The sequence below is a fragment of the Colius striatus genome, chromosome 11 (assembly GCF_028858725.1).
Source record: "Colius striatus isolate bColStr4 chromosome 11, bColStr4.1.hap1, whole genome shotgun sequence".
NCBI classification, from domain to species: Eukaryota; Metazoa; Chordata; class Aves; order Coliiformes; family Coliidae; genus Colius; species Colius striatus.
In genome coordinates, this window is record NC_084769.1 from 11,607,065 (window position 1) to 11,630,070 (window position 23,006).

The window sequence follows — 23,006 nt, forward strand, 5'->3', positions numbered from 1 at the left end:
ATACTATGAATTATCTCCTCTTCATCCACTATGAGGTAGATCCAAAACCTCAATGAGTCAATAGGATTTCAGAGGGTTTTCAGAAGGCCTTCTTAGAGGTTCTTAAGCTCTATTTGCTGTTCAGGAAACAGAAAAACAGACCATCTGAAAGGACTAAGTCTTAAAGGACAGACAGTGCTCTAGACAAGAAAAAAACTTTTGGGGACAAAAGGGTATTTTTTTTTTCAGTTCCTCTTCTCACTTCAATAGGTTCAGAGATCAAGCTGGCTGGTTCAGATTTCTTCAGATCCTATTTGCCAAGACAGCTGTGAAGCTCATCAAAGTGTTCTTGCACTGCTCTTAGCTCAATGCTAAGTAAACTTCAGTTGGTAACTGAAGCTGGCCCCTGAAGTTTGATATCCCTAGCACTACTGCTCTGTGTGTAAATTAAAAAGTGATCATTATTATTTTTTAATCAGTGACTCTTTAAAAGCACAAAGAGCAATTGTCTGCTTGGCTTAATAACTATACAGAGGAAGAAAGACACAAAGGTTGTTTCCAGATAATTTCAAGTTACACTTTAAATCAAATTATGAAGAGGATAGGGTATTGTTAATCAGCAACCCTTAAGGATTTCCAGAATAAATACCATTAAATGAAAAAGTAATAATTTAAATCTACAGGTCTTTGTGAAGAGTTTTGGCACACAAAATACAAGATAATACTGATCTATGTTTAAAGAGCATTGTCAGAAGTTTAGAAGAGAGATAACGGTTCCCATGTGAATTTGAAGCATTTAAAACAATTCTTAGGCTGATAGCCTGAGATATCTCTGAGGTGTTCTTATGTCATATACTGATTACTGACTACAGCTTAGAAATACATGTATAGGCAGTAGAAACCATCTGAAACTCCCACACAATCCCATGCCACTGTGGGTTCAAATTAAGCAATGCCAGTCCTTTTTTAACAGTTCAAAATCAGCAACTGTCACTCAGCAACCCTTGTGTTATTTAAATGGCCACATCGCTTCATAACATCTGCAGGATACTAACCAGCACAAGCATACTACCACTTTACTTTCAAGTCACTGTGACAGTGTTGGTTGCTTAGTCCTCCTCAGAAGATGAGTGGGGCCACAAATCTCTTCATTGCCCAAACCTGTGCTTACATCGCCTGAAAATGTGCCAGTTCTTTTGGCAGGAACAAAAGAAATGGAATGAAAATTGCCCTAAATCAATTGCCAAGATGTTTTATGGCATGGTCTGTGACAAAGAGTAGATGGAAACAAATAAACAAAAAATCCTTTTACTACAAAAGTATCATCCTCTACTGTATAAATAATAAAGAATACAAGTACTAAACAAGAGTTAGAGACATAATATGGGTTTGGAAACACGTGCACATCTGATTAAGTTAGTTCCTTAGAGCTACATAAGGAAGCACAGTAAGATATTTAGATCAGACAATAAACCATGTGTGGACACTCTGTCCTCAACAATTGCTGAAAGGACAGGGTTAGTGAAAACCAGGGCATTTATCTCTCAGTCATGGATAACAAAAGCTCGTTTTCTTTCCCGTTACATCCCACTGGAAGAAGGTTGCCAAGTAGTTTTACACATATTGACTCTTGAGTTCCTCTGTCATTAATTTTTGGGGACAACACAACCATAATTAGAAGGTCTACTCACTATCATTTAATACTTTAACCTTATGGCTGGTAAGGTCACTTATACCTTCTAAGCTCAGAGAAAGTAGAGCAGTAATGCTTTGATAATGTAAAGATTAAAGCAGCAAACATTAAGCCCATCTCGTTACTTGATAAATTGATCAAAGGGGCTGTGAAATTCTCCAGGATGCTTTGAATTGTAATATTTTAATTAGTGGTCTGGCAGTGGTAGCTATTTACAGGCTAAATTTGCCCAGACAGAACACAGATCATGTGATGTGTTTTTGCAGAGTGCTGTGGCTGAAGTCATATGGTAGTAAATATAATCCTGACTTGATTACAACATTCCTTTTTCTTAGCACTTGTTTACAAATAAATCTCTTGTTTTATAAGACCCAGTGAAGGTATTATTGTAAACAAAGCATAAGAGGAGATACATAGCCTGATTTCTTCTCTCTTTGAAGCAAACTATGGCAGGTTGGGAAACTACAGAATGTTAGGGAGTTCTCCGTTGCATTAAAGTGATCAAAACAACTGAGTGTACACATGCATGTGTGTGGGGAACTAATCCTCTAAAATCTTGTGTGAGAGCTAAATGAATCATGGACAATCTCATATGTCCTAGCATTCTTTTGCAAATGGACTACATAGATCACATGGATCACTTGAAGAGTTCAGCACTCTCAGATTGTATATAGAGGCAGATGTTCGCAAGACATTTTCTCATACAATTGATGTCAGGATCATGCCTTGATCTGTTTTTTTCAGTCAGTAAAAGCCAGACATGTTACAAATTAGAGTGCTTGGTTATGAAGAGAGATAGCCTTTCCTCTGCAATACTTTGCAGTCTCCCACAACAATGGCAGCTGGTAAATGTAATGATATCAGTACGGCCACATGGCTTTTTTATCCATCACCAGAGGCAGATAACCACACAAGGAAACCAAAGCTATGTCCATTAATGTATCTGGGCATGAAGCCAACAGAATGCAGATCCACAAATTTAGGGAAATCCAGGTGAACCTGACATTGGGCTAGCTTGACCTTTTCAATAACTGATTTCAGACACCAATTCAGTTGGTATGGCAACAGCCCTAGCTTGCTAGGTACATAATGACTCTTTTGCCAATAGCACGTGTTAGTGGCATCTTGCTGTTTACTACTGGACTTGATCTGGCATGATGGGTCTGTTTCATTTTGCCACCACAGCTAACTCAAGGCTTTGTACATAGACAAGAAACTCCATAAGCACACACTGTATCTCTACCTTCACCTGCTTTCCAGCTCTTACAGGCTGGAAAGAAAATAAAATAAAAGCAAGAAGGAGCACCAGTAGTAACCTTTAGAGAATCATGTGAATCTGCAGAGAAAAAGTTAGCTTGGGTCAGGCTACGTGTTGCAGTGTATGTATGGAAATGATGGAAAGGCTGAGAATTTCCGTGCCTGCAGAATAAGAATAGCAATTTGACTATTCTGCCATGAAAATGCTTTAAAATACCAAGTTCAAGGCTTGCACAGACCATTTCAATAACACAACTGATGGGTCTCCATTTTCCTTCTACTTTAATACATATGCTTCAGGCTTTACAGCTTCACTCGAATGAGTTTATGAAGTGACAGAATTCAAACAAAATTCTTGCCTGCATGAAACAAAGGGGATAGGAGAGGCAATGGGGTGAAGACCAGCGTCATAAAGTTACTTCAGCTGTTTCTAAGGCTGCTTGGTAACATCTGCTCATAGTACAAACCTTATGTTGTCCTTGCTGTTCCACAATGCTGCTGCTCACGAGAGTAAAGGGAACATACCAAAGTGGAGAGATGCATGCAGAGACAGATCGGGTAAGTCACGATGTAACAGTGGAAAACAGTGGAAATTGGAGACAACAGGAGAATAATTTCATATCTCAAGAGAAATAAAAATGGTATTAATTTGCTGGTAAATAGTCTGCAGAAGGGGAAGACCTGGAGCAGAGAGGGACAAAAAGGCAGCTACAAAAAAATGGGCTGAAGCATCTGCAGCAATTACAGAATATCAGTATGAATGTCAAAAGGATTTTCCCCCTCCTTTTCCAGGAGAGAAACTCAGTACCTCCTCCCACAGCTGTGTTCTAAAAGGATCGAAAAGCAGAGCTCTTCCCTATCTGAAATGGCAGAGAACTTCTAAACCACAACTGAAACAACAAAGTATTTTACATACTCGGCAGCCCAACATTTTCATAATGATCCTAAATACTTTTGGTGTTAAAAGCGTTCCTTGTCAGTTCCTGCCCGCGTAGAGCCTCATAACAGCTCACAAATTCTCTTAACCGCTATTCCTCTTGTGTGAATGGTCCTCCATTTCCTGTGAAGGCTGCAAATGCAGTTTCATGCCATTTATTTTCTTTCCTTTTTTAAAATGGTATATATTTGTAACTCGTTGTCCTTAGCACACTATTAGTTACCTTGGTGCACATATGCAGATTGCTGTAATTGTATTTATACGTAGATGTGATAGCAAATAATCTCACAAAAATGTCCAAAGGTGTGAGGTAGTGATTACTTCTAATGATATTATATAACATTTCTTACGTTAATATTGGAAGTTGGCAATCCACAGTGTTTAAATCTTTTTTTTTTTCCCTACACAACAACTTGCATTTTGATTACATGAATTGTAAGGATGCCTGACTTTCTATCTCAGAATTAAAAAGGCTTTTATTTCTTTTAATCCATCATTTTCAATGTTTTCAGGTTTTGGGCAGTTCTAACTGAAACATAGCTAGAATCAAAGGATTTCCTTGATATGTGAAACTGAGAACATAGCCCTGACCTGCCAGTAATGCATACAGCAGAATACACTGGGAAGTATATGAATGAGCCCTGTTTAACACACCTTAACCCTTAAATCCAGTCCAAAAGGCACACATTTGGCCTACATAAAGTCTTCATCCAGCTAACCAGTTTTGCAAGACTTCTCTATGAACGCTCAATGTTGCACACCTAAATACTTGATCCCTCTGGCATGACTTACTGGAGGAGTTAGGTGAGAAATAATTATCTCTCAAGATTCAAAAGAATCTCTTCTTGGAGATGTGTCTTTCCCAAATGTTATTAATGCCATTAATGACAAACTGGGAGGGTGCAAAATAATCCTACAGTCTGCATTAAGAACACGTAACTCAACAAAACCTGTCCCTATTCACATCTGCTTTTAAGACAAGATTTATACAGAACAGCTGACATGAAGAGAAAGGTAGAGATGAACAAGTGAAGGAGTATAAGTTCAGACACGGAGATCATCTTTCACCACTTTACTGCACTGGCCAACAGCTGGAGGGAGTAAGCCATGAGACACTGTGATAGGGGAAACTTCATCTGTGAGAACAGGCTTAATTTTGAGCTGGGTGGAAAGGGAAGGGGAGCATCTTCCTTGGAGAAAATACACCATATCATTACTTGTCTAGAAGACAGCAAAGTCTTACAAACTTGGAGCTCTCTTGTCATGATTTCTTCTCCCACATCTTTTCTTTTTGGATTTGAATCAGGAAGAACTCAGTTAAAGGTTATTAAATTTTTGACAAGGCAACAATCGTAGATGAATGTTACTTATGACTGGTGACAAGATACAGGTAGACAGCTTCACCTGCCAAATGATGTGCGTTTAATAGAATAAGCATAATAGGAATTGCATGACAGATACACAGAAGGTGATCATTTTCAAAACACCAAACCATCAATAGTCAGATATTTTTCTCCTTCTCATGGAATTTACCCTTTATATTTCTGTTTAGCTGATAATTTCAGTTACAAGTTACAAAGAATTTATCTTGAATAGTACAGATGTTTATTGAACAGAATGATTCATCTCTTCCTCTCTACTTTTTAAGTAGGACAAAGAAATGCCTCCAGTAAGTGTGTGCCAGGACAGAAACATGTCTGTCATTAAGTTGTTGCTTCCCAGATAATAACTACCCATTAAGAGAAAAATTTGGAAAGATTGCTGCCAATGGAACTCACACAGAGTAATGCTCTCTAAAGTGATTGTACTCCAGTGACTCTTACTGCTTGTTTCTTTTCCTCTCACCAAAAGTCACAGCACGTACAAAAGACCTGTTCCTTTTGAAAACCAGTGACACAGCCTCATTGCCTTGCATATGTGGGAAGCGAAAGTCTGAATAGGTCTCATGAATGAACCTCATTAACACTTCTACTGATTTCAGAAAATTCAATAAAGTTTCAGGTTGGAGAGATTGAACAAAACTGTAAATCACCCTCAGGGATGAAGAATACATACAATAATATGGCTTCCCTATTGACATTAAATACCACAATTGGAAAAAGCATAATAACACCACAGTTTAACAACTCTTGATTTTTGAGATTTTAGCTCCAAAACTGTATAAAGTTCACACAGTTTGCAGAAAGTGTCCTAACTGAATTCCAAGTACATGCTTTATTCAATATATAACTTACGAATTTCATTACCATGCAGTATGTTTGCTGACACACAACGAAAGTGAAGTGGCTTAAATTGAGCATCTCTTAAATTCAATCCCAGTTTAGTTATCTATATGGCATGGATATTTGTGTGGTTTTATAGGAAAAACTGTACAGGTAGAAATTCAAGCAAACTTATTAAGACTGATAAATAAATGGTCTCGCATATTTGTGAAGGATATATACAGCTGCAGTTCTGCCTGTGCTGGTGCACTTCAAGCACAACACTAACAGGATCATGAATCTGCATGATGAATATTAGTTGCCTGTCTCCTGTCCTCGCTGGTTCATGTCTATTTTGCATGTGACAGCTTTGCCACTCCATCTCCACCTCATTTTTCACATGGAGGAAGGCAATGACAAAGAACCCCAAGGGCATTAGAATGCTCCATAAACATGATTAGAGCATTCAGTCTCTTCATTTAAAGCAAGTACCGTATTGCTACCAACATCTGCTTTGGGCTGTAACAGGGCCCTTAAACAAACCACACCATCCTGAACGATCAGAGCCTTGTAACATCTGTTGATTGTACTTGGATATTTAGCAGCTAAAAACATGGCATCTCCTACTTACTGTCAGTTATGTCATTCTGCTGGTATTCAGATGGATTCCTCTGGGACAGAAGTTATTCACCTGGAGCCTAAGTTCTCAGAGGTGAGCTTGTAGTGTTGAAACTGTTTTTCTGTGAGGCGGGCTCTGCACATTGGGATGTGCAGCGCATTTGAGACAATAAACTCATAGCACAGGTAAGTGGACTCCCAAAGTGGTAATAATGCAGAGATCATTTAAACACCACCACTACGAGGTCTGTATCTGCATTGTTTCCACATAGGAAGGTGAAATACATCACAGTTCAATTGCTTTTTACACTTGAAATTCTTTTTTCTACTAAATAGAATTTTCTCAAGAACACTAGAGAAACTACAGCTAATTGGTCACTTGTGAAAAATTAACCACTGAAAATAGTGCCACATTCACGTGGGTAATGGGCTGATCAATAATCAGTGGACTGACTGATGACTTCCAACGTGAAACTGAGATGTACTGAACGGTGCATTAGGATTTTAGGAGACACAGCTGCATGTGAAATCTTGGCTATGGAAGTATCCTCTAGATGAGTCACCAAACAATCTTTATGGCTGCAAAAAAAAGGGCCATTCTTTATCTCCTTTTGTAATGATATTACCTGTTGAACATCCTGCTGGAAAACGCAGAGTTGCAGCCTTTGATGTAGCCGGACCTTTCTGTGTTGCCAGATGCTCTCAAGCCGCCTCTGGTGATGCAGGACTTCATGTACCACGTCCAACACCTGGTGAACAGCTTTGGAATAATTTGCAGTAGCAGTGAGGGATTCAGAATTCCCAGGGCTCAAGGGACGCTGTAGGACATCCAGCAAGGCTTTTCCATCCTGGCTCACCTGAATGGAGAAACAGATCTGCTTCACTGCACTGATATTTAAACACCCAATAGCTGACAGAGCACGGTCTAGCTGATTCTTTTTCCACTGTGTGCTTTCCTTATTTTAGTCAGAAAGGAAGGAAGACCTCATAACATCTCTTTTTGACTCGTACTTACACATTCTACACTTGCCTTCGCTTCCTAGTGGGCCTGCTGTGTCACACTGCAGGAGCACAGATAGTGCACACGCTGCTGAGACACAGACCCCAAGACTCTATTATGTTCTGACACCGAGGCACTAAAAATTCTTGACATATACTATTTGATGACAGGTGGCATTTGCAATAGTGGGCCTATTTTTGTGAGGAGGTGGCGTTCTAAGAAAACCACAGATGGTGGAGTCATTCATATTCTGTATGATAAAGGAGAGTCCTTTCTTTATAGGATTACTAAGTATGAATATACCTTGAGTATGTGACATTCCAATTCTGTATTTCATTCAGTGGCAGTGAAAAATAAATTAGTATATGATAGTGATTCTTTTCTTCCCTAGGAACAGCTCAGAAGGACCTGTGGTCTCCATTTTCAATAGGTCACAAAGTTTACTGACAAATGCAAAGCCTTCTGCACATATGAAACCTTTTTTGAACATACTAAAACACATTTGCAAATGGAAAGACATTTGGGCACTAAAAATACCCAGAACGTCAGATTTTTTTAACACCAGATTTTTTCCTAGAACATTTTCATATTGCAGGGGCAAAATGAAAAGTGGAACCATAAAAATCAAGCTTCTATTTACAAGTGTGTGCATGCACTGGTTGTCTAAAAATGGCTTTTTGAAATACTCTTCGGTTGCAGATTGCAGAATTACAATATTTTATTCAACAAAAACGGCAAATGAGGCCACTATCAGAATCCCTCCCCTCTTCCCAGACTATTCTCTTTTCCCTCTGAAAGAAACTGACAAGACTTTCTGAGAAGTGTTTTCATTTCTATGCAATCACCATCACCAATCTTGCCAGAGAATGACTTAATGAATGATTTCCATCCAGTTACAATTCTGAACATTATCAGTCAAAGTTAAAACACATCTCAAGGATTTCCAAGCCTCATTTATGTCTGTATTATAAGTTTCTTGTTCAAATGTAGCAAATATCCTTTAATACCCAAAACTGTGTCTTTTGGCAAGCCATGTTACGTCCCAGTGGTTGCAGCAGTGTGTATCTGGTGCAGTTTCAGAGAAATCAAGAGAGCCTTTGAGATTTACACTGGCAAAACTGGGAGTCAGTTCTCATCATATTTATGATTATTAGGTGGACTTAGGCAGATCCTTGGAGACTGTTTAATTATTCAGGGAAATTTGGAATTAGATCAGGAAATAACTGGAGAGTCCATAGGGAGTAGCTTTCCATACTCAAATTCAGTTGCTGCTGAAGACCAGTTGGAATGATTTGCACATGCTGAAGCCTTCTGGGGTCACAGAGGGAATGATTGCACCCGCCAATGGCAGTGGATAGCGATGATATGAGGGAGGATTTTAGGAGAACACACTGAGGCACAGGTGTTCTCTTGGCCACATTATGGAGGTGGCAATAGCTGCTAGGCAGGAAGAAGTAGCTTCTAGACAGGGAAGGAGACAAGGCACACTACATCCTGTTTTATCTGTGGGAAGATAATCACCAACAATTTAATCACTGGAGACAGGAAAACAAGGTTATGCACATACTTGGGAGCTGCTTATTAGACCAGAAACTCACTCTTTGCACTGGCTAAATCCACTGCATGAATTCACTGTGTTCCACTTACTAGCCTTTGGGCTTACAGTTAATAGAAATCAAAGTAGATTCGGGGCTAACAATAAAGGCTCAAGAATTTACCAGTAAGAGAGATGTGATTGCACAGATGATACGACAGAGGTGCTTTACTCAGGACAACTTCCCTGAAACTTTTTGCCATAATAAATACAGAGCTACTAATACCTGCACCATCTCCCAGCTGCAGGCCCTGCATGACAATCTTTTGATGCCCAGTGGTATAATCCTGCAATTCTTCTATTTTGAGGGGTCAGATCCTTGGGAGAAATATTCTGCATACTGATTATGATGGATCAAAACACAACACTAAATTCAGTCATCTTACAAACAAGTGCTCTTCCAGAGCTGATTGAATATGGACAAGGCAGCCTTTTCAATAAAAAGTCTCAGTGGTTAGTAGCAATGCAGAACAAAAAGGTTGTTTCAATGGCAACAGCTCATGTGCCCCAGCTTAATCCGAAACTGAGACAGGACAATGTTTTCCCAGATTTTTGTGTAAGGGAAAGAGTAAGTGCACTTCTGCATTCTCTCTTACTCCTTATTCTTCTATAGGATTTAGGCTTTTATCTATTGCATGATAATTTTTTCCCATGCCTGCCTAAAAAGCCTCAGCGATTACAAGTTATGATTTTTCCCTGATGGGCCTAAGCCTTCCAGTTATTCTCTGCACAGACTGAGATAAATGCCAGACTTCAAGTGCTCATGTTATCCTCATAATAATCATCAACACAAATCAGAGGCTATTAGAAGTGCTCTCCTGCTCTCTAATTTACATGCTTATCCCATCATGCTGGAGTAAATATATGGCAAGGCACACAAGGACAATCCAGTACCCAATCGTAGTCAGTATTCACAAGGACTACATACATACTCCACAATTTCCTGTCTTCTGCAGCTCTGAAGTTCTTTAGCTTTAAAAGTTTCCTTTCTGACAGTACTTTTTGTTATGAATATTACTGCATTTCCAATGAATGGGCACAGAAGGCTTTTGCTTTCAGAGTTCACCAATGAACACATTTCAGAAAGGAAGGGAATAGCTTCAAAAAGAGAGAAGCTACCTACTGTGCTCTTTCAGTCATTTCCATGTTCTCCATATAACTGCAAAAGTAAATCACCAAATCTCTTTTCATGTGAACCTCTTGAATGTTTTGAGGACTGTGCAAAGAGACAAGCACCAACAACCCAGCTTAGCTGCATCACTTCACTTACATTCCACTTTCAATATATTTGTAAGAAGTATTGCAAAAGACTTAAACTGAATAGACCTGCACCAACATGACTTGCAGTACCTGTTAGGTTTAAGTACTGGTGCTGCATTTGTCCAATTTGACCATTCTCACTTCCTTTGAAAAGTACAGAGTTGCTGCTGGAACCTCCCAGAAGGTTTAACTCACCTGACACAACACATACATGCTCCTGTCATATGGTGCTGTTTCTAAAGTTTCCCAGAATCCCAGACTCATAGAATGGTGGGGGTTGGAAGGAACCTATAAAGATCATCCAGTCCAACCCCCTTGCCAAAGCAGGTCCACCTAGATCAGGTTGCACAGGAACATATGCAGGCAGTGTTGGAAACCTCCAGAGAAGGAGCCTCCACACCTTCCCTGGGCAGCCTGTGCCAGGGCTCCTTCATCTCAACAGTGAAACAGTTTTTCCTTATGGTTAAATGGAACTTTCTGTGTTCAAGCTTCATCCCGTTACCCCTTGTCCTGTCACTGGATACAACAGAAAAAAAATGATGCCCCAACCTCCTGACATCCACCATTTAGATATTTGTAAATATTAATGAGATCCCCCTGCAGTCTCCTCCTCCAGTCCCCTGATCATCTTGGTGGCCCTGTGCTGGCCTCTCTCCAGCAGATTCCTGTCCCTCTTGAGCTGGCGAGCCCAGAACTGGCCAATTGGCTCCATTATATTAGAAGGGCTATGATGGGCAGCACACAAATCCTTCTGTAAGAAGTGATGTGACCTTGTGTGAATCAAAAAATACATTTAGTTGTGCTAATGGAACAATCTCCACAGATGCTGTATGCATAGGTAGGGAATAAGCTAAAATCTGTAGATATCCTATATAGGAGTGGCTCAGAAAGACCTCTGAAGCCTTGCAAGTGGCTAGATGAATCTTGCCATCTGTGAAACAGCTAAATTTGCACTAGGAAAAAAAAATTAGTCTTTAGAGCAAATATATCATGCCTCTAGGAACAGATAATAAAATGCAGTTAATCAAGTCACAGTAAGCAAGATGCTCTTACCATCAACCAGAGTATACCAATTCAGTACAGTGCTCAGTAGAGGTGTTCCGAGTTTGTCTGCTGCTGCTGATCCACTAGAAACACTGGTAGAGCAACATAAATACACCCTAGCTAAGGAGATCTAGAGAAAGTATCTTTGCAAGAGGGTAATCTGACAGGGGAGGTTTAGATTGCTGATTAGGAAAAACTTCTTCACTGAAAGGGCCATTAAACACTGTCCCAGGCTGCCCAGAGAGGTGGTGGAGTCCCCATTCCTGGAGATATTTAAAAGATGTGTAGATGAAGTGCTGAGGGACATGGTTTAGTGATGGGCTTGGTAGTGTTTGGTTAGTGATTGGACTCAATGATCTAAAAGGTCTTTTCCAACTGAAGCAATTCTGCATTCTACGAAAGGCTTACATCTCATGTATCTCCTCCCTCCAGCATTGTTCTTTGCAAAGTATGCACTTAATTCTCAGAAGGAAAGAAGGAAAAAGGCCTGATCTGCTAGTAGTTTGGCATAGCACCAGAGAGAATTGTGTATCTGTGGATTGCATATCAGGCCTGTAACCTCTGTCTCCACCTTTTCTGAGCTTCACTCAAGCGCAATAAAGGAAAGAAGTATGGCTACAATCATGGGAAGATGGAAAAAAATAGTCTCTCAAGACTCTTGGAGGTCTTATGTTCCTGCAGTGAATCTGAACTGTTTTGTTATACCCTGTATCAGAACAGAACAGACCCATATAGGCTATTAAATGTTAATTAATATCTGTATAAAATGATTATTACCAGGAACGTTCATTCTATTCGAGATCTCTTAGAATTACAGAAATAGAAACAGAGATTTTCAATGACTCTGAAGGAAAAGAAAGGGAAGAAAAAAACCATCATTTCATCAAACCATAGAGAGCTCTGAGGGAAGAAACTATTTCCTATGGGCAACAAGACTGGAGAAACAGGCATGTGGATAGGAGGCAGGACTCCTAAGGCTTTTCATCTCACTCTATAGCTGTGGGATACAGGACCAAATTTTCTGAACAGACTACATCTTTTCTGGCAATTCTAGATACTGTTTAAAAATGTCTTTATTAGTAAAATAATATAGAAACAAACAGCAGTGTCTGTGACAACTTTTTGAGGAAGCATTAACAAAAGCAACATGCATGCCAAAGGCTGCTTTTGGTAATGAGTTTTAAACCTCTTTCTTTTTCATTTCACAAAAACTAAGTGGATTTTAGAAACAAAATGCCAGCTTTAAACATTATTATTCCTTATTTAATTGCAATTTTACTTACTTTTTAGAAACCCTTTTGAAAATGCAACCAAAAAACCCTGAAGTTTTACCTGAGTAGGCACATGTATAAAATTCATAGTTGCAACCAGATGATAATAGGACTGTTCTGCCTTTACTCAAGCAATCTGCTGTTCTCGAGAGGTCTGAGTACTGAATAAGGAACTGCCCTTTCTGACTGTAATGCAGACTTGCTCATTCTAATTGACTAACTCCCAAAATCTTGCATGTGTTTGGAAAACAAGAGCTTTCTATCTAACATTCCTTACATTCATCATCAAGGTATGTGCACAACTTCTCTGTGGATGCCTGAGTGCCTACCATTAAGCCTGGATTAACAAATCCTTTTCTATTTTATACTATAGATTCTTCCAAGAACATAATAACCAGAGAAAAGGCTGAGCAAAGAGGAGAGTTGTTATCTTCTGTTCTGGAGTCTTCACTTGGTAACTTACTAAGTATAGCAAGAAGTACCACAGTTCTCTATCTAGCTCAAAAACACCCTGTAAGGAGCAAAATCTCTTGATACCAAGAAAGACGGTCAGCATAGTACAGGGAAATTTAAAATACAACTAAACCCAAGCATTCAGGTGATCTGTGGATTACTTTCCAACAAGCTTGAGTCTTGGGAGACATGAATAACAGAATAGAAAACGTACGTGTCTTCCCACCCCAAGGGTAATTTGCAGGTCAGCCCATGCCTGGGGAGAACATCTAGACTAGCACCATTCTTAAAAGTCCTCCCAGATGCCAGAGAGGTCCTGCAGCCCTTTTGCAAGATAAAGTGGACTAAACACAGGCCCTGGCCTGCACAGTCACCTGCATTGAATGCTGGCTGCTTGTCGGTAGCCTCTATTTCATGCTGCAGCCTGGATGGGGGAATAAGCAAGTGAAGAATTTTATGTTTTTTTTTTTTTTGACAAAACACCAGGGAATATGTTTTTGACAAAACACCAGAGAGTGTGTCTTAGTTTTAGCATCCTTGGCACCTTCTTTTAAAGGAAAAAACCCACATACTCTATTTAGGTCTAAGATATTTGACAACAGTGTATACAAATAACCTGATGTGGCACTTAGACATACAGTTTAGTGGTGAACTTGGTGAAATTGGGTTGCCAGTTGGACTCCATGAGCTTAAGGATCTTTTCCAACCTAAACTATTGTAGATTCTACTATTCAATTTATTTAAAACAAAGTCTCCTGTAGCATTTGTTGTAATGAGGACCTGACATCTCTGTGACTTTGTTGAAGGAAAAGCCTTTGGCATCCTCTGTTCCCATTAGCACACCCATGCCTGACCAAGGTATTTCATTCACAGAAGGAAAGTGTAAAGCTGCTGGTGGCTTGAAGGGGTTCCCTGTTCAGCAATGACAGCGAGGCAACTCTTCTTTGAGGTGTCAACACTAGTTCTAGATTTCATTTCTCTTTGAGGTTAGTCCTTTAAATTTGTCCTGTCATGCCCTTACAAGCAGATTGCTAGGAGTCACCTCCTCCAGCTTGGAAATCAATCTGACTCCTTTGAACAAATTGCAGACATGGAAAGCAGAACCTATCTCATTTTGGAAAGCCAGACTCCAAAATGCAGTCAAATATCTGTTATCACTTAACAGATGCATTCTTCTCTGGGAAGCACATACCTCTGTGTAGGCCTGTGTCACTTGTTCATATAGGGTCTGATGATGATGGATGGCCATTTCCAGGTCTTGCATTTCTGAGGGGAGGCCTCCTTCACTGCACATTTTGCACCAGGCATCCACACCTGAAAGGAACTGAAACAATTCCAAAACCAATGAACAACAGTGACATAGAACAACATCTCATCAACATTAGAAAACTTTGTTTGTAGGGTACCACATTTGACTGCAGCAAGGGCTGAGGAAAATAGAACATTTCTAAAGGAGTCCTTTTGGGCACCGTGGAACAGCACATTCCTGTCACCTCCTCAGTACATGAAGAATACCTATATCCAAAGGAATGTTCTCTGGTTCTGGATTAAAACCAAATGCTCCTTTAACCAGGCTCAAATCCCATCCATTCTAAGAATTTTTGCATACCATGCAGAGAGTTTACAACATTGCATTCCAAAAATGGATGCTGCAACATGTTGAGAAGAAAACATCAGTGTGAAGCAGAAAAGGCCACAGTTACAGCTCCAGCTGTACTTGGAATTCTCTCATCTGTCAACTTCCCCCCAGTTGCTTACCTATCCTTGGCATTACTGTTTGAGCAATAGAAAACTCCCCTTAAAACCAGTGCTGCCATTCATTTCAGTGAAAGGCAGACGGTCTGTGTTCAACCCAGGGCCAGCTCAGTGGGATTGCTAATAGGATACCAAGTCTTCACATCCCTGAGTCACACATTTGATTCTGGCCCAGGTCAGCAGTGATCAGATACCATTACCATCTGATGCTGCTAAGCAGCCAATGCAAAATGAGCTGCTGGTCTCAGTTCAATTTGTGATGGGCAGACATCCATGGAAAGGGAGAAAAAAACCAACATTGCCATTGCAATTGATACAGTTCAGCCCCTTGGTTGGAAGCCTTAACAGACAGCCAGAAACTGAACAGCTTTGGGGAGCGGAGGAGTGGAAAAAAACCATTTTTCCAGTCTTAAAGGCCCCCAGAGCAGCGCTGATGCACTTTGGCAGAACAAACTGGGGAAGCTCTCCTGGGTGCTGCATGTTCTATAATAGCAAAGAGGAATTGAGTCTCTAAGGTTCCCATCCTGTTTTTCTTCTAATCAGGGCTTACTTCAATGACATAGTTCACATGTTCACATTTTGTCCATACTAACTGCCTAATGTCACCTCATTACTTCTCATTAAGATCTTCTCCTCCTCCATCTTTCTGTTAAACCAGCCTGCCGTACTTTGAGGCTATTTATAAAAAAGTACAGCTAATTGTACAGCAGATGCAGTGTCCTGTGGGGTGAATGTATAACACTACAAAACCACCCCCATGATCACAGTTTTAGCCACTCCTGAAGTGTTCACCTTGTTAGTTACTCACTCACTCACTCACTCACTCACTCACAGCATGATGGGCTGTGAGATTGAAAGCAAAGACTTTCAATTCAAGTCTGGAACTGGCATCAGCATCTTGTTTTATTAGCAGTGTAAAGCTATTCACCATGTTGCTGTGTAATCAAGGCTATAAAGTGTTTGCATTGTAAACACTCCTTTTCACTGCACAAAGTATTCAGTGACAAAGATGAATTCCTAAATGTTCCTATCTACAAAGTGCACAACTAGTACTTTCTAGAATACTAGAGGCAAAGACGGCAGGTTCTGTTGTCTTGGTTTGATTCATGAAGGCATCATATTTTGTGCCAAGGTAGTGGCATTCACATTATTCCCCTTTTGGGGCCATTACATGAATCCCTTAGTTGAAACAAAGTGAACAAAAGACCTACACCTTATAGACCAGTGCTCCTGCTGCTGGAATTGTATTGACTCTTCACAAAACTGCTGAATTCTACCAATTTTAGTACAAGCTCTAATGGTCACATTACTCATATTGCCATATCCCCAGACTGTGATTTGCACAGTAGGTAGGAGAAGTCTCAAGAAGAACCTATGCACATAACCACATTTCCACCTTGTCTTCACAGCTATCTTTCTTCTGTGTATCTACTGTATACAGCCAATGTCACATCAACAATTACCATTGGTAATGTCACTTCTGCCACCAGCAGGAGCAGCTGATATCATGTTTTAAAAAGTTTTAAGAAATGCAGCCTGTCAGTGTTTTACTCTTTACTTTGATTCCCTGCAACAGTGGACTGTACTGTGTGTGTTGATGATGTTGGGAGAGCAAATGTTTTCCTAAGGATTTCTGCAAAGTGGAAGTTCATACCACAGATCTGTAGATTGGGCATTTTGAAAACAGCAGCTATGTTAATTATTGCTACTCATCACACACTGTGGCAGACACAAAAAAACTTTCTTAAATGCAATCCTTCATGCTAGAAACATATCATAAAATCACTTCTTGACTGAGTTGAAAAGAGATGCTTTTAAAATTGTATATTGCTAACTTTTAGGTTGGAACAGAAGCCGTTACTGTCCACCAGATACTCGATACCATTTAAATTAAGTGCTTAGATTTTAGAGCCCATAGGCTAGAATAGTTTCTATTTGGAACATAAAAGCTAAAAAATAAGAGTCTCTGAGGTACCATTGTGCCTCGGATCTAATCCAAAAGTAACTGTAAAGTAATCACCTACAGTTACTCCTGACTCACAACCTGCTCACTTAAGTTTGCAAAGTCTGTATTAGGTCAGGTACTAATGTATGCCCAGATCACTTCTTACCAGCTTTCCTTGGAGACTGCAATGCCACTTCATATGGTTGCTCCAAAGCACAGCTCAGAGATTTTGTAATCCATACTTATCTACGTAGTTTTTTGCACAGTCCTTACTTACTGCTTTTTAGGCACCTGCCTGGAAGCTGCAGAATAACCAGGGTGGTTTCTCCTAGGCCCTAGACAAATTAAAACCAAACTCTATTTTCATTCTTCAGAATGGCTGTGAGTAAAAAGACAGGAAGAAGGCCATGAAACTGCATTTCTCAGTGACTTATAAAATCTCATGATGCCCTGAACCTTTTGTGTGAGGCTAGCTTCATATTTCCTGTTGTTTCTAGAATTTCCCTATCTACTGCAGAAATTATCTTTGTCTTATACCTGCATCTTATAAATATCAACTGGCTTTTCCTTCCTTTCCTCAAATTCTTCCTCCTGTTTTTAATTCTTCTCTTTTTTTTCCCCCATTTCCTTTTCTCATATAGAGAAGTTCAGGATGTGCTAGAAGAGTTCCAGGCAGAGATGAAAGATGAGAACAGTAGTCTTCCTGGTTGTGGAGTAAGGTGAAAGAAATGGTTGGGGCTCAGTTTTCAGAGAATCGACGTAAAAGCCTCCCATGGTCACCTAGCACCTACCACCTCAAATACTAATGCTGCTTTTGCCCTTCTGAAGGTGGATTCTGACCTAGAAATAATTGGTTGAGATCTCTTAGCTGATTGAAGGCATTAATTTATTCATTTTGACAAGATCTGTAGACTGAGTACCCCATGAACACTTTAGCACACGTTCAGAGATTATATCTCAGGGAGGACACCTGGTATGTCTGCTTCCTCCATCTGACAGTTAGTGGACTGGAATCTCATTTGGAGTAAATCAGCACATTTCTCTGGAAATCAGAGTAAGATAAGGCATGTTCTCCTATGTTCTCTTGCAACTTTGAACAGCCTCAGAAATACCTAAAGATACAGAAGCAGATTGTCTTCTGCACTAGGATATCTCATGCTAGCATGAGAAATAAAGAGGGAGTAGAAAAGAAAAAAGGTAAAATAATTAAAAAACACCTAAAACAACCAAGGGATTTGTAGCAAGTGGAATTAAGGACACCTTAATTGGGAAACAACTCCACTGAAAATATGCAGTTGCACCCTGACATAGTCGTTGTTTGGAGTTTAGTTTACTGCCTTTTGATCAAACACACATGCTGAAGGAAGCCTGGCTGGAGGTTAAGTTGGCAAATTTCTCTTCTCTTCTCTTCTCTTCTCTTCTCTTCTCTTCTCTTCTCTTCTCTTCTCTTCTCTTCTCTTCTCTTCTCTTCTCTTCTCTTCTCTTCTCTTCTCTTCTCTTCTCTTCTCTTCTCTTCTCTTCTCTTCTCTTCTCTTCTCTTCCTTTTTCCTTTTCTTTCCTTTCGTGCTTTCTTTCTTTTGCTCTTTCTTTCTTTCTTTCTTTTGCTCTTTCTTTCTTTCGCTCTTTCTTGATGATGGTTTAGTATGTACAAATTGTGTTTAAAAAAATTAAGGAAGACACATGCGTGCACAGACATACACAAAAGAAAAAAGAAACAAAAGAAAAAAAATCCAAAACAGCTTTGATCCAAGAATTCATTCAGCTGAGTCCCATTCAACATGCCACATGTATCTGCAATCAGAGCCAGGAAAGCAATGTGATTCCGAGGCACGTGAAGACAGATGTGAGGTTCAATTCCCAGCAGGGTTGACTCAGCCTTTCATCCCTCCAAACCAGACAAACTGTATTCTGTGCAGTTTTCTGTGTGGGGTCTTTAGGAAGAGACCTTGAAAAACAAGCTGCTTCCTGCTCAGCTTGCATATTACAGAGATCGTAGAGCTTTTCATAAATCTATGTCCCAAGCCAACAACTTCCTTGTAAGCTGGGGTGTGCCAAAGGCTGAAAGATTATGGTCCTAATAGACTTGCTTCCTGTTGGCATCACAGAGAACTTCAATCAATAGGAAGGAACGAACAAAGAGACTGTAGCAGCTTATCTCACTGGAGAAGGAAAGGCAATCTGCAAATCAGATTGGTTGGAGCGAAGCAGGGGTACACTGTGGGAGAAATGGTTGGATCTGCAATAAGATTACTTTTACTGACAGAACAAAGGGGGCAAAAAAAGATTTGCTTTCCTGCAGAGGAAATGGTAGGTTTATCTTCATCTTTGCTTCAGAGATTTAAGCCTTATTTATTGTAAAAATAACGAAGCCCTGCTTTGAGTTAAAAAGAAAAGAGAACCCAGAGTGATGCCAAATAATAGAGTCGTATTTGAAATGAATGTTTGGGTTACAGACCAAATCCCAAGCATCTCACTCTTCATAACATACAAAATAAATTATTAGCATTCAGGTCCTTGGTTTATTCTACCAGACTTACTAAAACGAGGCCAACATTTTAGTCCTGGCTAATGGACACACCGCATCCCACATTTCTCTTTTTCAGCAGTCTGTTTACAGGCTTCACATCAGCACCTATCCTCCACTCAGCTGTCTCTTCCTGCAAGTGAGGAGCAACTGCTAATCACAATTAGCAAATTCTCCTGTCTGTTAGTAATGAGAGACTGGCTTCTGCCAGACAGCACAAACTTCAGGTCCATATGAAGAGGTGCCAAGGTAGACTGAGGATTTTCAGATCCATGCATACAATTGTCAAGAAAACAGACCCAAAGCTAAAAGTGACATTAGTGTAGAGTTTTGGGTTTTCTTTCCAAGTTAAGGCTGAGGCAAATTCCCACCTTGACAGTGTTTAAAAGCCAGGAACACAAAAAAAGCCAAACTCTCACTTTGAACTTCATAGACAGATCAATACAGCTTTTTGTTTTATCAGCTTTCATGCTATACATGATCTCAGCAACTCATTGCAAACAAGACTGACAGAACTTCAGAACAATAGGGGACTGCTCATTAAAAAAAAAAGCAAAACCACACAAAACCCAAACACTCAATAAAACAAGAAAGAACTGAGTAATTAATAAACCTTAAACACTGTCATTGTGACTAAATTGTGACTATTTTTTAATTTCTTTTAATCAACATATGATGACTGACAATTATTAACATGAAGACTACACCTAAACACTACAGTGCTTACTATAATGTAAGCTGTTGTACTGGGCATCTTCTTAGCATATCAGTCCCATCAGAGCCACCGAGTGTGCTTACATGAGTAAGTGCCCAGTAGGGTGAGTAATTGCTCTATTCTATGGCCTGCTGTCAAATACCAAACACAAAATAAAGACAAATCCATTTGAATTCTACAGTCAGAAACAAACAATAAAGAAAAATCTTTATTTTTTGAGCTAAGAAATTCCACACACATATTCTGCCTTACCAGTTACAATTTCTTCTTCAGACACTTGAAGTATGGATCAGTTTATAAACATCAAGCACACCCACTTAGTAGCTTTGCTATTGACTACTTGGAAACGTCAAGCACACAGCAATACTGAAGAGAGTATCAAAGCAGTGTTTGTCACTAGAAAATGAATATAATCAACAAATGATCAAAGCTGAAGCATCACCATTAGGTGGACCTGCTTTAGGTGTAAAAAAACCCCAAAGATTTTTTCACTACCATACTTTAAATCTTTTGTAGCTATGAAATGATGGAACAATTCTGGGAGTTGTGAAAGACACAAACCAGAGTTCAGGGACATGGAAAATTTTCTTGGATGTTCCTAGCTGACTCTAAAATTTCTACACAGTGAGATCTAATAAAGTCTGCGGCTATGGAGAGCACTCCAAGAGTAGGTGGTGGAATGAATTCCCTAAGTTTCATTAAAAATAATGTGCTTCGGGTTCATAGAGATTGTCTGCTGGTATGGGCTATGTCATATGTGTGAATATTCCCATGCACATACCACATACACGTATGAGTGTGGATACATATTGTTTTCCTGACCATAATCATCCTGAGTTTATAAATAAAGCAGCACGTTACTGCACCAGTGCACTTCTTACCAGATTTTCTTCTCTTCCACTAAGGCATTAAGCTTATTTTCTTACCCACTCAGGGAACATGTGCCAGTCTTTTTTTTTGAGAAAGCTTTACTATTTGGTTTTGAGATACTGGTCCCTAGGGAGCCAAGCCCTTAACCTCACTGCATACAAGCCAAAAGCCACCAGGTAATGATTGCAGCATTGTCGTTCTCAAAATAGCAGTGGATCGTTTTGCCACTCACAAAAGCAGCTCACCTGTTCAGCTTTCTGGTGAAAGACAGCAGACATGGCCAAGATGGTGCTGCGCTCATCCAGAGCTGCAGCAAAACTCTTCCACTCTTGATCCAGCTGGCTAGATATCTGTTTAATTTGCTGGGAAGCATAATGGCCTGCCTCGGAAAGCCTCGATGCCACAGACATGATCCGATTGATGTTGACATAGGCATTCTGGAAATTAAAAAGCACACATAAATAAAGAGAAGGAAGAACCATGACCACCCTCTGCCTTCATTACACATTCCAAATGCTGTCAGTTACAGTAAAGCTGAGCAGTTCAGTGAAAGCAATCAAACACCTGCTTAAATATGAATAAACAGCAGGCATACTACCTTCCACTCTAAAAATACATCCCTCGGGAATCTTTTTGCCCATATAGTGCTATTATCTAACACTGTTATCTTCCCCTCTCCCTTTGAATTTATTTATGTAAAACTAATTTGTCATACTCTACCTATTTACTCACCTCTTAGTGTCTAAGTCAGTGTTTCTATCCTATTCTTTGTGTTTCTGTGGCATTTACTTCACATTTCTCAGTGCTATATCCATGTATTTGTGAAATGTTTGCTTTCTATCCTTTGAGAACTCTCTGACAATCTTTTATAGACATGCAGTGTCAACAAATGGAAAAGTCTCAGAGAATTAAAAGAGCTCATAAAGATACTCTATATAAATATAAGAGTTTCCATAGAAATGTCTGTTAAATTATATTCTTCAGTTAAAATGTTATCTTTTTTGTAGGTTATTTTAAGCTGTTCTCCAGCAGAGATATCATTTAACTATATTCTGAATTTAGAAGGATTCAAAAAGCCTACTAAAAGTGTAACATTTTCTAGTCTTTCGTAAGAATTTTCCATGACGGTTTTTATTCAGCCTTGAAGCAGTGGAAGGATAATTTTTTCCTCAAAGTGAACTGTGGACAGCAATACAATTGCCTTACAATACACACAGGAACATAAACCAGAAAATAAGCAGCCATTATGACAATGTCTTACAACTATGCACCATCAAAAGACAAATGACAGCTGTCTTGCAGATTTATGGAATGTCATTTGATGGAAACACTTCTGCTTTCTCCTTCCTCCTCACTAGAGGAAAACAACGTCCCGGAATTTGAGATGGTTGGCTAACGTTGACTCACTGCTTTCTTGTTTCACTAAAGCATTTCAAAAAAGCTTTAGGTATTTCCAAGAGTAGAATCCTCAAGACCCTTATGCACAGGACAGACATAGCCCTGATAATTGTAACAGTATTACTCACGGGCAAATAATAAATCAGAGGTGGAAGTGTTGGAGCAGGATCTCGTCATACTGAGTGGGAGTACAATGTGGAAAGGTATGTGCCAATCCAAACATGAAACACAACAGAGCACTGCCAAGGCAGGCACAGGTCCAAACTAACTTGAGAAGCAGGGCAAAGTATGTCTGCAAAGCATGTCGGATAACTATGAAGTACTCATCACACCTGTAGGTGCTAAAGCAAAGAAAGAGGAGTCCACAGCCCTTGCAGGCGCTTTGCTCTCTGCTACAGCCATGACTGTGACAGCTATCACACAAATAACACAGATGTAAAGCAAAACCCAGCCTCCAGGGCTTTTTTTTCCTCCCTTATCATAGAATCATAG

At 39.7% G+C, this 23,006-nt stretch overlaps 1 protein-coding gene across 5 annotated transcripts in view; it reads right to left on the bottom strand.

Moving 5' to 3' along the window:
* KALRN (kalirin RhoGEF kinase) overlaps positions 1 to 23,006 on the bottom strand; it is a 527,013-nt gene that overhangs the window by 258,106 nt on the left and 245,901 nt on the right. For all 5 annotated transcript variants that reach the window (XM_062005204.1, XM_062005203.1, XM_062005205.1 and 2 more), the window contains exons 7-9: positions 21,362 to 21,553; positions 14,500 to 14,631; positions 7,312 to 7,542 (exon numbers count right to left, since the gene is read on the bottom strand). In XM_062005204.1, coding sequence (XP_061861188.1) covers positions 7,312 to 7,542; positions 14,500 to 14,631; positions 21,362 to 21,553 — 555 coding nt within the window. The remainder of the gene's footprint in view (positions 1 to 7,311; positions 7,543 to 14,499; positions 14,632 to 21,361; positions 21,554 to 23,006) is intronic.